We start from the raw sequence: 17,196 nt of genomic DNA on the forward strand, positions 1-17,196 counted from the left end.
AATATGACACTTTTAAGTCTCAAGGAATGTGTGGCAGATTGACTATCTGAATTGTAAACTAGGTTGGCAATAGAAAGAAAATGCATTGGTAAAAAAATCTCTAGCTGAGGCAGTGATGTGGATTTATAGGTTGGGGGATGTTAGCTAGTGCTAACTGTGCTGTTGATTGAGTGGATTCATCAGCAGGGTGCCAGTATCATCATTGGCTAGCACTGCTTAATGCTGGTCTGTACCTCTTAAAGGGGAGGTGCAGTGTGGCTGAAGCAGGTGCTGGCAGTCGTGCAGGAAGTGAATCTAACCTGGGAAACACGGCTGATAGTGGGCCCAAGGTTTTTGGACTCTGCACTGGAGGCCTTGGAGCCGGAGGTGGCAAGGAGATATCCTGCATACGCAAGGGATCAGGAGGCCTGCCAGTCACATGCTCAGTACACACATAGCCATGGAAGTCAATCCCAGGAGTCAAACTCCAAAGACCTGGATGCAGTGCTGCAAAACCTTCAATGACCTCACATGAGTGATCAAGGTCAGTGAGTGCATCTTCAAATGCCTAACAACTGCACTACTAGCCTCAGACACTCCTCAATGCACCACACATCCATCACTCACCGACCAACAATCTCAATCCATCAGGACGCACATCTGACAATCATATGTTCCACCTTACCCTCACACAATTAACATTGCTACAAACCACACACTGGCCTCTCACAGCTTGCAAACACTGCCAGCTATTCAACCATGACAGCCACATCAGCCAAACAAATGCATGACTCTCACTGACGCACTTCTCTCTCTTCCAGGAAAAGGTGGCACTCAACTAGAGGTAGCAGGAGCTAATCGGAGGGGAATGGACACACCTGCATATCCTAATCCCCATGGAGGAGATGGTACTGGACATCATTGGGACAGACGTTGCTGAGATAGTGGTCAGTGGCAGAGCTGAAATCATTGAAGGTGATGGTACCTTCATATCTAATCCTGCTTCTCGCATCCTATCTCTCCCTCATTCCACACTCTCCTGATTTGCAAGCAGCAAATGATGTAAGCATGCACTTCTTAATTTCCCTCCTCCCTACACCACACCCTTACCCTTGTGCCTTTCTCCTTTCAGGTACTCAAGAAGTGCAACCTGGCCAGGCATTGGAAGAACAGTAGGAAGGCAGTGATGGTGAAGGCACACCATCACTCAATTTTGCAGCCAGCAGCTCAGAAAATGACTGTGCATATCTTAAGGATAAATGCAAGGCAGGATGTGAATGGGTTGAGACATCAGGCATAAGTGGTTGCAGCCAGGGCAGCAGCAAGAATAGTGCAGCTGGCAGCTCACTAGAGGGTGAGTTCACACATGAGTTCTGCTGCAGAGGACTAAGATGAGTACTTCAATGGGGCAGCTTGCAGAAGAATGCTGATGGTATGCACAATGAGATGCTTGATGCATTAGGAAGCCTGTAGACAATGTTAAGGAGCATATAGAGGTCCAGCTCCAGCTTGGCATGGGACTTTGAGCAGAGCTTGGAGCCCATCCTTTCTACTATGAAAGTGGTGTCCAACTCCATTCGCACACTTGTGAACCCAACTGTGATGTAGTGTCTGATGGCTGACATCACAGCTTCCATTGCAGCACAAGCTTCAGCCTTCCAAGTTTTGAGAGCTGCAGTGGAAGTTCAAACTGCTGTCGTGTTTACAACCCTGCAAGCTCAGACTGCTGCCATCATGGTTGTGGATTACTGTGTGCAAAGGGGTTTGCAGGGTATCACAGCAGTCCAGCGATCTGTCCTCCAACAGATTATTATGGTTCCTGAGGTGCTGTCCCAAGGAGGTGGCAGTGGTTCCATGGAGCACAAACCTGCTGTCTTGTCTCTGGATGACAGCATTCGTCCTCCCATTCTGGCAGTGCCCTTGCTGGTACCTGCCAGCCAGCCAGCCATCCCAGACTGCTGCCACCCATGCTAAGATGGTGCAGTCTGCAGCCAGGCCTTCTAGGCCCAGAAGTATTCAAGGCTGTCCTCCAAGACTAGCTGCATGTCTCCTCCACTGAAAAAACAGGATCCTGATAATTGTGTGCATGTTATTCTGTGTCCAAATATTGTATATGTTGAAACCAACAACAACTTGTATTTATATAGCACCTTTAATGTAGTAAAACATCCCAAGGCGCTTCACAGGAGCATTATCAAACAAAATTTGACAGTGAGCCACATAAGGAGATATTGAGATGGTCAAAGAGGTAGGTCATAAAGAGTGTCTTAAAGGAGGGAAGAGAGATGGAGAGGTTTAGAGAGGGACTTTCAAAGCATATGGCCTTAGCAGCTAAAGGCACAGCTGCCAATGGTGGAGCAATTAAAAGTGGGGATGCTCAAGAGGTCAGAATTGGAGGAGCGCAGATATCTCGGAGGGTTGTAGGGCTGGAGGAGACCAGAGCTAGGGAGTGGCGAGGCTATGCACGATTTGCAAACAGGATGAAAATTTTAAAATGAAGGCGTTGCTTAACCTCCTCATTGCCTCCTCCTCCTGCTCCTCAGCTGTTTGCCATTTAGCTGGTGGCAAGGGCTGTCCCCTCATGATGGAGAGGATGTGCAGTATGCAGAAAACCATGCCGAATCTTGATACCTGCACTGCCAAGTACTGCATGGCTCCTTCAGAGCGGTCCAGGCAGCGGAAGCATTGTTTCAGCACACCAATGATCTGTTCTTTCACATTCTGTGTAACAGCATGGTTTTCATTGTATCCATGTGTGCATGGGTTGCACAACAGAGTCACGAGCCATATCATAAGACAGGAACTAGTAAACTTCATCAACTTTGCTTCTAATTTCCACCCTTCTCTTACCTTCACATGGTCCATCTCTAACACTTTTCCTCCCTTCCTCGAGTTCTCTGTCTCCATTTCTGGGGATAGGCTGTCTACTAATATTCATTATAAGCCCACCGACTCCCACAGCTACCTTGACTACACTTCCTCAGACCCTGCCTCCTATAAGGGTTCCATTCCATTCTTCCAGTTTGCCCATCTCCGTCACATCTGTTCTGTTGATGCAACCTCCCACAACAACACTTCTGATATGTCTTCCTTTTTCCTCAACCGAGAATTCCTCCCCACTGTAATTGACAGAGCTCTCGACTGCGCCCGACCCATTCCCTGCACTTCTGCTCTCAACCCTTCCCCTCCCTCCCAGAACTGCGATAGGATTCCCCTTGTCCTCAATTTCCATGCCACCAGCCTCCACATCCAAAGGATCATCCTCCGCCATATCAGCCACCTCCAACCTGATGCCACCAGCAAACACATCTTCCCCTCCCCTCCCCTGTCAGCATTTGAAAGAGACCGACCCTCGTCCACTCCTCCATCACCCCCGACACCTCACCTCTTCCCACAGCACCTTCCCATGCAATCGAGGGAGGCGTAACACCTGTCCTTTTACCTTCTAAGGCCCCAAACACTTCTTCCAGGTGAAGCAGCAATTTACTTGTACTTTCAATTTAGTATATTGTATTCGCTGCTCACAACGTGGTCTTCTCCATATTGGGGAGACCAAACATAGATTGGGTGACCACTTTGTGGAAAACCTCTGCACAGTCTGCAAGCATGACCTGAAGAAACTTATTGCTTGCCATTTTAATTCACTACCTTGCTCTCATGCCCATATTTCTGTCCTTGGCCTGCTGCAGTGTTTCACCGAAGCTCAACGCAAACTCGAAGGACAGCACCTCATCTTCCGATTAGGCACTTTACCTTCTGGACTCAACATTGAGTTCAACAATTTCAGACCATGACCCCCATTTTGATTGTGCTTTTTTTTCAATCATGTGCTGGTCTTAAACTTATTTTTCATGTTTTTGCTTTCGGACAGAGCTGTTCATTATTCCACCATTAACAATTTCTCTGGACAAATGTTTTGTCTTTTACTACAACTATTACCACTCCTTTTGACTTTTGTCCCATGACATCTTTGTCATTTAATCTCTCCTGCCCTTCGCCCTACACAGACTTTTGTTCTTCTACCTCCCTCCCCCCCTTTCACTTGTTCAAAGCCCACTACATTTCTAACCTTTGCCAACTCTGATGAAAGGTCATTTACCTAAAATATTAACTCTGTTTCTCTCTCCACAGATGCTGCCAGACCTGCTGAGTATTTCCAGCACTTTCTGTTTTTATTTCATAAACGGACAGCCCTCGTTGCTCAGTAGCCACTGTTTTTCTTATTCTTTTGTGGGATGTGAGCATCTTGGCAAGGCCAGCATTTGTTGCCCATCCCTAATTGCCCTTGAGAGGTAGTGGTGAGCCTCCTTATTGAACCGCTGCAGTCCAACTGCTGTTGGTAGACACAGTGCTGTCAGGAAGTTTGCTTTGGCGTGGTGGCTCAATACCATGACATAGTGGACTGTTGCGGAATGAAGGCTTCATGACTGTGTCAGGCATTGACTTGTATGATTGTCTGCCTATGATCACACACCAGCTGAACGTTGAGGGATGAATCCCTTTAGGTTCCGTTGTAAGGCAAAGTTGAAATGTGGTGCCCGCAAAGTGATGTGCATGGAGTCAATGAAGAGTGCGGGAGGGCATGCCAGGAGCAGTACCAAGCATACCTCAAAATGAAGAATCAACCTGGTAAAGCTACAACCCAGGACTACTTGCATGCCAAACAGCATAAGCAGCATGCAATAGAGCAAAGCGATCCGACAACCAACAGATCAGATCTAAGCTCTGCAGTCCTGCCACATCCAGTCGTGAATGGTGGTCGTCATTTAAACAACTAACAGGAGTAGCAGGCTCCACATATAGCCCCATTCTCAATGATGGAGGAGCCCAGCATATCAGTGCAAAAGATAAGGCTGAATTATTTACAAAAATCTTCAGCCAGAAGTGCCGAGTGGATGATCCATCTCAGTCTCCTCCTGAAGTTCCCAGCATCACAGATGCCAGTCTTCAGCCAATTTGATTCACTCACGTGATATCAAGAAATAACAGAAGGCACTGGATACTGCAAAGGCTATGGGCCCTGACAATATTTCGGCAATAGTACTGAAGACCTGTGCTCCAGAACTTGTCGCGCCCCTAGCCAAGCTGTTCCAGTACAGCTACAATGCTGGTATCTACCCTGCAATGTGGAAAATTGCCCAGGTAAATCCTGTACACAAAAAGCAGGACAAATCCAACCCAGCCAATTACTGCCCCATCAGTCTACTTTCGATTATCAGTAAAGTGTTGTTGACAGTGCTATCAAGCGGCACTTGCTTAGCAATAACCTGCTCAGTTTGGGTTACATCAGGCCCACTCAGCTCCTGACCTCATTACAGGCTTGGTTCAAACATGGACAAAAGAGCTGAACATAGACAAAAGAGGTGAGGTGAGAGTGACTGCCCTTGACATCAAGGCAGCATTTGACTGAATCTGGCATCAAAGAGTCCTAACAAAACTGAAGTCGATGGGAATCAGGGGGAAAACTCTCCGCTGGTTGAAGTCACACCTAGAGCAAAGGAAGATGGTTGCGGTTGTTGGAGGTCAATCATCTCAGCTCCATGACATCACTGAGGAGTTCCTCAGGGTAGTGTCCTAGGCCCAACCATCTTCAGCTACTTCATCAATGATCTTCCCTCCATCATAAGGTCATAAGTGGGGATATTCGCTGATGATTGCACAAAGTTCAGCACCATTCACGACTCCTCAGATATTGAAGCAGTCAGTGTAGAAATGCAGCAACACCTAGACAATATCCAGGTTTGGGCTGATAAGAGGCAACTAACAATCATGCCATACAAGTGCCAGGCAATGACTTTCTCAAACAAGAGAGAATCTAACCATCTCCCCTTGACATTCAATGGCATTACGATAGCTGAATCCCCCACTCTCAACATCCTGGGGGTTACCATTGACCAGAAACTTAACTGGACCAGTCATATAAATACAGTGGCTAGGAATCCTGAAGTGAGTAACTTACCTCCTGACTCTCCAAAGCCAGTCCACCATCTACTAGGGACAAGTCAGGAGTGTGATGGAATACTCTTCATCTGCCTGGATGAACACTCAAGAATCTCGACACCATCCAGGACAAAGCAGCCCACTTGATTGGCACCCCATCCATAAACATTCATTCCCTCCACCACCGATGCACAGTGGCAGCAATGTGTACTATCTACAAGATGCACTGCAGCAACGCACCAAGGCTCCTTAGGCAGCACCTTCCAAATCCACGACATTTACCACCTAGAAGGACAAGGGCAGCAGTTGCATAGGAACACTAGCACCTGCATGTTCCCCTCCAAGCCACACACCTTCCTGACATGTCGCCGTTCCTTCACTGTCGCTGCGTCAAAATCCTGGAACTCCCTTCCATACAGTACTGTGGGTGTACCTACCCCACATTGACTGCAGCAATTCAAGAAGGCATCTCACACCACCTTCTCAAAGGCAATTAGGGATGGGCAATAAATGCTGTCCTAGCGAGCGATGCCCACATCCCATGAATGAATAATAAAAAAAAATGCACCCTACACCACAGGGAAGTCTGCAAACCTAGCTATGCCATGTGCTCATTCTGCCTGCTTCTCTCTGGCAAGAGAGAATGAAATTAGCTGAGTTAGCTCTCAGTAAATAGAGAGCTTCAGTGGCCTCCTTTACACAGCAATGGATGGCAAATATCTCTAGATTCAGCCTGGAAGGAGATATGCAAAAAAGCTCTTTGTCATGGCCACTTTCACAACCGCTGGAAATGAAGTCCTTGTCCTGCTCTGAGGTTGCAATTTTGGCTAGAGCAGGTGGCAGACTTTAGTGAGAACTTTCTTACTGAAGCGCAGACATCACGTATATTGGGCTTAATTTTATCAGCCCTCAAGGGACGGGCAGGGTGGCATCAGGGCCCATAAAATAATGAGGAAAGGCACGGGGGTGGGGGTGGAGTGCCTGTCGCCTTCCTGGCATTGTTCAATTTTGTCAAGGGAAGGGAAGGCCGAGGATGGCCTTCCTAACCAGAGGCCAATTGAGGCCCTTAAGATTTTTTTTATTCGTTCGTGGGATATGGGCGTCACTGACAAGGCCAGCATTTATTGCCCAGCCCTAATTGCCCTTGAGAAGGTGGTGGTGTGCTGCCTTCTTGAACCGCTGCAGTCCATGTGGGGTAGCTACACCCACAGTGCTGTTAGGAAGGGAGTTCCAGGATTTTGTCCCAGCAACAGTGAAGGAATGGCGATATATTTCTAAGTCAGGATGGTGTGTGGCTTGGAGGGGAACTTACAGGTGGTGGTGTCCCCATGCAACTGCTGCCCTTGTCCTTTTAGATGGTAGAAGTCCTGGGTTTGGAAGGTGCTGTCAAAGGAGCCTTGGTACATTGCTGCAGCGCATCTTGTAGATGGTACACAATGCTGCCACTATGCTTCGGTGGTGAAGGGAGTGAATGTTTGTAGATGGGGTGCCAATCAAGTGGGCTGCTTTTTCCTGGATGGTGTCGAGCTTCTTGATTGTTGTTGGAGCTGCACCCATCCAGGCAAGTGAAGAGTATTTCATCACTCCTGACTTGTGCCTTGTAGATGGTGCAGGCTTTGGGGAGTCAGGAGGTGAGTTACTAGCCACAGGATTCCTAGCCTCTGACCTGCTCTTGTAGCCAATTGATGGCCACTTAAGTGGTTCATCCCACTATCGCTGGCATTTAACAAGGGGGGGGGGGGTTAGCAGGTGCCTCCACCACGTGGGGACCCCACCCCCACCACGTGGGGACTCCACCCCCACCAGGTGACCTCCGTGTGGATTAGTCGGGGCTGGGGGGGGTGGTGGCGGTGTGGTGGTGGTGAGCTTTCCTGCTTGCGCAAGCTATGGCAAAGACAACTCCTGTGCTAACACCCACCCTCTGCCCTCAACAGCTCACCCTGCATTCCTGCTACCCCTCAGTGGGGTCTGCCTGACTGGCCCCAGTGTGCCCACCTCCACTTACCTCCTTTCCGAGGCTCTATGGCCGTTCCTAGCCCTGGGCCTACTGCAGTATCAGCAGTGACCACCGCTCCTGGTGGTGGTGGTGGGACTGCTGAGCTGCCGGGCCTCTGATTGGATAGCAGTTCTTGGAGGTGGGATCCCCTTTCTTAAAGGGATGGTGTTAATTGCCTGAGCACCGTTAAATGCAGCTGGGGGTCCCCAAAATGGCCGAGGCAGGTTATTGCTGACATCTGCAATCTCCTGGAACAAGACCTCCTTCCAAGAGGACCGAGTGGGAATGCATTGCCAGTGGCCGTCAAGCTCACCACAGCCTGAATTTCTTCACCTCCAGCTCCTTCCAGGGATCTACTGGTGACATCGGAAGGATCTCTCAATCTGCTGCTCATAAGATCATCAATGCCTTCTTTTCCAAGGCAGCCATTTATGTGCACTTTGCCACAGATGAGGTCAGTCAAACTCAGAGGGCTATCGGTTTCACTGCAGTGGCTGGGTTCCCACAGTTGCACACATGTGGCAACCAAGATGCCCTCATATCAGCCATGAGTTTTTAATAAATCGCATGGAGTTCACTCCCTCAATGTTCAGATAGTGTGAGACCACTGGAAGGTGATCACATATGTCTATGCTAGATATCCAGCGAGCTGCCAAGATTCAGTCATTCTGCAGCAGTCACATTTCCCGCAGATTTTTGCTCCTCTACACTGCATCAGTGACTTGCTCATTTGGGACAAGGGCTATCCTCTGGAGGCCTGGCTGATGACTCCTGTAAGGAACTCTACCCATGAACCAGAGGAGAGATACAACAAAGGAATCACAAACATGACATTAGGTTGCTCAGGTGCCTTGACAGCTCTGGAGGCTCCCTTCAGTATGCCTCATCATGGATCTGCAGAATTGTTGCGGTTTGCTGTGCCCCTCACAACATTGCGCTGCAGATAGGATTGGAACTGAAAGGGGAGGAAGGTGCAGAATGATCAGCAGCCAAAGAGGATGAGGAGCAGGAGCAGGCAGATATGGCCATGGTGCCTGCAGCCACTCAACTGGCTGACAGAGAAGCCCACGATGGTCTGATCCAGGCATGCTTTACTTAATCTCTGTGAGTGAGGCTATCTGACAGTGCCATCAGAAACCCTGTCCTCCCACCCTAAATATAATTCATTCCAACAGTCAACAATCCAACCACCACGATCACCACCTTTCCTCCTCATAAAAGCTGGTTATAACATTCACCTGAAGCCTTCTGTCCAGGGTGAATGGGGTTGCAACAAAGTAGCAATGGGGACTTCATATAAAGTGTTTCATTCATTGAAATAACTTTAACATAAGGCCATGGACATAGCTAATGCAGCCAATTATTGTCCCATCGGTTTATTCCCGATCATCAGCAAAGTGATGAAAGGTGTTGTTGACAATGCTATCAAGTGGCACAATCTCACCGATAACCTGCTCACCAATGCTCAGTTTGGATTCTGCCAGGGCTACTTAGTTCCAGACCTCATTACAGCCTTGGTTCAAACGTGGACAAAAGAGCAGAATTTCAGAGGTGAGGTGAGAGTGACTGCCCTTGACATCAAGGCAGCATTTGACTGAATGTGGCATCAAGGATCCCTAGTAAAACTGAAATCAATAGGAATTAAGGGGGAAAACTCTCCACTGGTTGGAGTCATACCTGGAACAAAGGATTGTAATTTTTGGAGGCAGATCATCTCTGTCCCAGGATATAGCTGCAGGAGTTCCTCAAGGTAGTGTCCTAGGCCCAACCATCTTCAGTTGCTTCATCAATGACATTCCCTCCATCATAAGGTCAGAAATGGGGATGTTCACTGATGATTTCACAGTGTTCAGTTCCATTTGTAACTCCTCAGATAATGAAGCAGTCTGTGCCCACATGCAGGAAGATCTGAACAACTTTCAGGCTTGGGCTGATAAATAGCAACTGACAGTTGCGTCATGTATGTGCCGGGCAATGACCAACTCCAACAAGAGAGAATCTAACCACTTCCTCCTGACATTCAATCGCATTATTATCACTGAAATACCCCGCATTAATATCCTGAGGGTCAGCATTGATGAGCCACATAAATACTGTGGCTACAAGAGCAGATCTCAGGCTGGATATTCTGCACAGAGTAACTCACCTCCTGACTCCCAATAGCCTTCCACCATCTACAAGTCATGGATGGGCTTGATGGGCTGAATGGCCTCCTTTTGTGCCATTATGACTTTATAAGTCAGGAATGTGATGGAATATTCGCCACTTGCCTGGGAGAGTGCAACTCCAACAACATTCAAGAAGCTCGAAACCATCCACGACAAAGCAGCCTGCTTGATTGGCACCCCATCCATCACCTTGAACAGTCACTCCCTCTACCACCAGTTCACTGTGATTGCAATGTATACCATCTACAAGATGCACTTCAACAGCACATTCCAAACCCGCAGCCTCTAATGCCTAGAAGGACAAGGGCAGCAAGCATATGGGAACACCACCAGCTGCAAATTTCCCTCCAAGTCACATGCCATCCTGACTTGGAAATATATCATTGCTCCTTCATTGTCACTCGGTCAGAATCCTGAAACTCCTTACCTAACAGCATTGTGGGTATACCTACACCACATGGACTGCAGCAGTTCAAGACGGCGCTCACCACCACTTTCTCGCAGGCAATTAGGAATGGGCAATAAATGCTGGCCTAGCCGCTGATGCCCAAATCGCATGAGTGAATAAAAAAGAATTGCTGCCTTAACCTCTAGGCATGTATGTCCTCCTGCTGAGAGCCTGTCGCCCCCTCCTCCGCATCTCTCTCCCAGAAGCTTGTTCTTCTCTGCGTAGCCTCTACTTATGTTCCAAGTCATTCTGCATTCCATGGGGAATGGCTATGAGTGCACCGTGTCTGGGAGCAACTGGCTTGTGCGGAGCCTTGAAGTCCACAAAGACTCCTTCAGCACCTGCCACACCACTCCCTGCAGATCTTTTCAGCTTTAAACAACTATACAAAGAATCAAACACTTATAGAATTAAGCTACAGCCAGAAGAAACCAACTAAATTGTTGATGATCCCTTTAAATAGCGCTAGTGGGGATGGGTCTTTCCTGCTGCTGAACACATGTTCAACTGTGCAAGGTTAAGAGAGGGCATTGGCTGGAATGTTGAGCTTCAAAATGGCACCTCCGGTGTCAAATCAGCATTACATGCTGATTATCATCATGATCTGCCTGCTCTGCATCCCTCTGGTGCCTGTTTACTGCATGTGTGCTAACGCCCACGCCAAGTACGCAAATGTGTGATCTGCACCAAAAGCATGCACACATACTGTGGATGTCATATTGGAGGTCTAAGGGCACTCAAAGGGCCCAAAAAATGAGCGCAAACTATCCCAATTTCATACCGATCAGTTTTCAGAGATCTGGATCAATTAACTAGGTTGGTTAAGGGCTGGCAAATGTATTTAAATGTTAGTAGATGTAGGAGGCCAATATTGGAATTAGAAGCATGAAATGCATTTAAATAAATGAAGATGTGCTCTTGCATAATGATTCATAATGAAAAGTTCTCAATGAGCAGATGATATTAAGAGACCAATTCAGTAATTTGTTGCATATTGAGCATATTTCATCATGAAAATGTTATATGGATCAACGATGAGGCTATATTTGGAAGATTTTAAGTGACTTTGGGCTCCTCATCTTCAAAAGGATACTGGCATGTTGAGACTCAGCGAAAAACAAGGATGATTCTGAGAATTAGATCTAAGTCATGAGAGATCTTTAAAATTCTGAGAGCCTGAGGTAATCTGGATGTAAGAAGGGTCTAGCTGGAGGAACCAAGTAAAAAAGCAAAGCAGTAGATTTAAGGAACAAGCTCTCAACAAAATCAGTTATTATAATGTAAGTTCCTTTGTCCATAGGAGACCTGGGTATAGATGCAGCTGAATATTAAAGAGATAAAAATAAAGGGCCTGAAATTCTGACCAACAGCTCAATTTGGGCTGATCTGCCCCTTTAGGTTGGCCAGCATAACTTTATAGGTGTGGGGGCTGAGACGACTATTTTTATTCAGTAATTTAATTACTGATAAATTCTGACTGCCAACTTGTTTCAACTTTGAAATTCTTTATTACCAAGCTGAATATTTGGTACCTGCAGTCTGTAGACCTCCAAGCTGTCCAGTTATAGCTTCATATCCAATTCCGACTCCTGATAAGTAATTTATTAGACATAATTAGAAATGGTAACCACCTCCCTCACTCTGTTTTTCCCCCCTACTTCTCTCCAAAAGGTTCTGACATCAACAGTCACTGGCAGCCTTCTGGTATCTCCATCAAATGGTCATTGTTCATGTGTGAGCCAAGACAACTTTGTAATTTCTTTCAATGAATCTAATGTTTTCTCTTATTTATATTGCTACTCCTCTGCCTGCTCTGTTGTATCTCTCCCTTCTATGGGCTCTATATCCAGCTATTTTAAGCTGCTTTTACATTGACACTTGTTTAGTTAGGATTGTGGAGATTGGTGTGAGCATGTTCTCTGTTTTTACACTGCTAAATCTGGATCTGTTATCATAGGAGTGCTTTCCATGTCTATAATTTTGATGTCCAATAAGAGAGCCAGGTTCAATAATGTAAGCGCGGGGAGCTGGCTCACAGATGTCAGTCTCCCACAATCTGAACTAAACAAGTGCGAGTGTAAAAGCACCTTTAATCTCCAAGCAGGTGTCTTGCTTTAACTGTGAATCAGAATTTCCTCAGAGCCTCTCCCACTTCACCACAAGAAATGCAGCTCTGTTACTCTTGTACTACACTGGTCTACACACAAAAAATCCTTTATCTTGTGAAAAGCACTTTGTTCAATGACTTGTTTGCCTTCAAAATTTAGTTGGAAACTCATTACCGTCACCAAAGACAAGCAATAAAATTCCTTCAACCTCAGTTTCCAAGCAAGATACCTAAACCTTCTTGAGACCTCTAGCTCAGAAATAAATACCCACTTTCATGACCACCACTGACTCATCGCCTACATCTTGTACTAGTTTAACCATCCTTTACTCAATCTTTTCACCTGCGAGACAAATCACTGCCCTATTAGTGTTGTCTTTATCAGAGAAGGAACTGATGATATATTGAAACAATATTATTCCACTACTATTATCTCGCTCTCCTTTCTCACACCACTAGTTTCTCTCTGTGCTGTCTGTGCAGCACTGTTTCAAAAGTGAATGGTCTATGCTAGAATATAGCAGTCGGATCACTATTCAGTATCTTTATGAATGGTCATTTGTTTTTAAATAAAACCATTAGGTTACTGCAGTGCTATCACATTCATTCCTGCATAGGTGTGCTTTATTAATTTCTAATTTTATTAATTTAATTATGTACATTCAGATGTACATAACATACTGACCAGTTAATTTACCAGAAACTGACTATCCAACACCTCCTTCGTTGAACAAAAATGTACTTATTATGGTTTTAATGTCAAATAAGACACTAAATCTAAACCAGCACAAGCATTATCTTTGGAAATTCACACAAGTTCAGGCTCCCTTTATGTATCAGGTATATGAAGACAACAAAATGTATCAGGTCCTTACCAGGTTGATAATAGGGTAAGTATCCACCATAACCTCCTTGCCCAAGCCCTGAAGAAGAACCAGAGTGTGAGAAATACAATGGTGATTAATAAGCTTCTGATTATAAGTTGGCTCTGTAAATTGATTCATCATTAAACAGGAAGGATCATAATAATTAATAATCTTTTTGTTTCAAATAACTCAATTCAGTAGCATTTTCACTGTGTATGGTGCAGCACTTAGTCTTATTCTGCTGAAACAAGCTCTTCAGATCAATGAATGCCCTGTTATGCTAGCTTCAGACAAGGTGCATCATGGCATGGAAATGCAACAGTTCTCTTAGTGTTATAGAAATTGCATTGTTGTTCTGCCTAGGTACTAAAACCTAATAAATGTGGAATTGTACCTATATGTGCTTGTTATTGAATCATCTAGGACCTTTGAAAAATGATGTCAACATTGATACTAATTTCCTGATAATAAGTATCATCAGAACAAAGGGAATACTAAAATATTCTTCTGCAGTGCACTCTTCAGACCCATTGCTTTAAGTTTCTATGACAGCAGCTGACAAACCATTTGGAGGTATGTATTCATCTCTAAAGGAACCTGCAAAGCATAAGATGTGGACAATGGCTCTGCAACTCTGCTGACAGGTAAAGGTATATACAGGAGTGGAAACTATACTGACTGGTGAATATGGTAAACAGGAGTACAGGAACTAGTCGTTTAGTAGGACAAAACTTGAGTATTGCTGAAAATAGAGACATGTTGTCGAAGCTTTTCGTCTTGCACTCATCAGGACGATCACAAGAATAACCAATATAAGAGAAAACAATAACTTATACTGCATGAGAAGGGAGTGCTGATTGGTTCACAAGTGAACTCTAATTGGTAGAGGCGTTGCCATGGTGAATGCACCAGTTTACGGTGACTGACAGTTAACTGCCAAGCTTTGTTTAAAATTTAAGCCAGGCAGCTTGACTTTGATTAGTCAAGACATTGCCCTGAGGAATGAACCAGCGAATGGCTGTCACTAATTTTGTTCAGCTGAAACAGGTGCAATGTTTGTACATATTCTTTCTGTCTGCCTTGTGTATTAATATATGTAGCTTCCAGTACGCGCAAATGCGCCACACTGCGAGCCCTACTGACAATCTTAAATTGGTTGTCAGCATAATTCTTAGCGCACTGTGGATTATTTAGCAAATGTTATCCAATTGTGGAATTACACATGGACACTGTGTTTTAAGTTTGCAAGCATGGACTGGTTGGGTACGGCTCGTACCTTGCCCGTTGCAAATAGCACCCAAAAATCTATAAACCTCTATGTTGAGTACATCTAATGTCTGAGCAGCCACAGCTCTCTGGGGTACAGAATTTCAAAGATTCACAACCCTTCAAGTGAACGAATATCTCATCTCAATCCTAAATGGCCAAACCTTTATTTTGAGATTGTGACCTCTTGTTCTGAGTTCCCCAGCCGGGGAAACATTTTCTCAGCATTTACCAGTCAAGACCTTTAAGAATTTTGTGTGTTTCAATTATATCACCTCTCATACTTTTCCAAGCAACAGGCTACATTAAAAATATGATGGTAGACAAGCAATGGCTAGTAGTTAAGGAATTGACATATAATTTGCAACAAATATACATTCCTTTAAAGTATAAAAAAGCCACAGAAAATGTGTTCAAACCGTGGAAAAGAAGAGGAGTTAAAGATGGTATTAGATAGAAGGAAGAGGCTTATGATGTTGCAGAGTAGTAAACTTGAGGATTGGGAGGATTTTAGAATCCTTTAACCGAAATCATCAATTACACTTTCTGTGATTGCAATCATGATGCACCATCTCTCCTAATCCTGTATGATCTCTCTGTAGCCATTGATAGGTTGGCTACATGATTCTCCTTGAATATCTGTCTCCCATGGTGCAGCTCAGTCAGATTGCCTGCTTTTGGTTTCATTCTTACTATCCAATTGTAGTCTGAGCAATGCCAGCAATATTATCCCTTCCTGCCTCCTCTTCTCATGGAGTTGATTCCTTATATATCATGTAAATGCCATTCTTCATGTGAGAATGTAGATCATAAGTTGGCAGACCATTATCTGTGGAGGGCATAACCTAACGCGTACATGTACATCTAAGCTGCAAAAACCAAACTGCACTATGAAAGGCTGGCGCAGTATGCAAGGCCAGAAAGTTAAAGTTTAGCTTCAGTAGGAGTTCAGCAATAGAGGGAGGTAATTTAGTGCTGAGGTGGAATTGGACAACAGTTTTTTTGCTATAACTAATTGATGAGGTACAGATCAGCCATGGTCTAAATGAATGGCACAGCAGGCTTGAGGAGCAGCGTGGCCTTCTCCTGTTCCTGTTTGGACCCTACTGTTACTCACTGGTGCCTTTTGTTATGCCATAATTTGAGGTACAATTAGTGAACATTTGGAGACATATGGCTTAACTGAGGACAGCCACCATAGTTTTGTTAAAGGCAAGTCATGTTTGACAAATGTGATAGTATTTTTGTGAAAGTTATGGATTGCACCCCCTTCCCCTGCACCCTACCCATCCCCTTACAGCCCCCTTCCCAGCTCCCCCTCACACCCCCTTCCCTCCACCCCTCCCCCTCGCACCCTCTCCTCCCACCGGCATCATCCTACACCTGTGTAGGGGCCCCAACAACCCCACTGCCTTGTGGGTGTCTCAGGAGAGACCAAGGCTAAGGGAGTAAACCCTAACAGAAAATCCGGAGCAGAACCCCGTAGGCGGTCAAGTGTTACCTTCGGCATGTTTCCGGCAGTTCCTGCAGCCATACTGCAGGAGGCTCTGCACTCCTTTGGACCCCACCAGAAAGGCCAAGAGGGGGGTTTTGACAACTGGGCAACTCTCAACCTCCATAAATTTGCCCAGGCATGCGCCATGGAGAGGTCACTCCATAGTTGCCTCACAGCGACTGAAACAACACGGAAGGCAGCAGTTACGGGTTATAAGTCCAGATAAATTGGCGTAGAAACTGGACGCCACGGGTTACCTTTGTTGGTGGGAGAGGTCATCGCACCTCACTGGACAGCTACCACCCGCCTCAAACCGGGTAGCCCCCGGTCAATAAGGTTCTGTCCCGCCACAGTCTACCTGCTTCAATGGGTGCTTGGAGCTCAGGGTCATTGCCCGAAAGGTGGACTGAAACACCGCACCAAACAACACGAAAAAAGGAAAGAAGGTACCAGCCCTTCGCTTTGCAAGCTGGAACGTCAGAACTATGTGTCCTGGCCTGTCGGAAGACCTTACACAAATCAACGATTCTCGGAAGACCGCCATCATTAACAACGAGCTCAGTAGACTCAATGTAGACATTGCAGCACTTCAGGAGACACGCCTCCCCGCGAGTGGATCTCTAGCAGAGCAAGACTACACCTTCTTCTGGCAGGGCAGGGATCCTGAAGAACCAAGACAGCATGGAGTGGGCTTCGCCATCAGAAACTCCTTGCTCAGCATGATAGAGCCTCCCTCAAATGGCTTGGAACGCATACTGTCCATCCGACTGCTCACCACCTCTGGTCCAGTACACCTACTCAGCATCTATGCTCCAGCACTCTGCTCCCCACCTGAAGCTAAAGATCAGTTCTACGAGGAACTCCATAACATCATTAGCAGCATCCCCAACACTGAACACCTATTCCTGCTGGGGGACTTTAATGCCAGGGT

The 17,196-nt window shown here is 45.9% G+C and overlaps 1 protein-coding gene across 12 annotated transcripts in view; it reads right to left on the reverse strand.

Moving 5' to 3' along the window:
• The window catches only part of LOC137346623 (elastin-like), a 508,685-nt gene that overhangs the window by 14,013 nt on the left and 477,476 nt on the right, over nucleotides 1–17,196 (reverse strand). For all 12 annotated transcript variants that reach the window (XM_068010226.1, XM_068010221.1, XM_068010223.1 and 9 more), the window contains 2 exons: nucleotides 13,514–13,561; nucleotides 12,064–12,120 (listed from right to left, as the gene is read on the reverse strand). In XM_068010226.1, coding sequence (XP_067866327.1) covers nucleotides 12,064–12,120; nucleotides 13,514–13,561 — 105 coding nt within the window. The remainder of the gene's footprint in view (nucleotides 1–12,063; nucleotides 12,121–13,513; nucleotides 13,562–17,196) is intronic.

Source organism: Heterodontus francisci, chromosome 30 (assembly GCF_036365525.1).
Source record: "Heterodontus francisci isolate sHetFra1 chromosome 30, sHetFra1.hap1, whole genome shotgun sequence".
In the NCBI taxonomy this organism is placed as follows: domain Eukaryota; kingdom Metazoa; phylum Chordata; class Chondrichthyes; order Heterodontiformes; family Heterodontidae; genus Heterodontus; species Heterodontus francisci.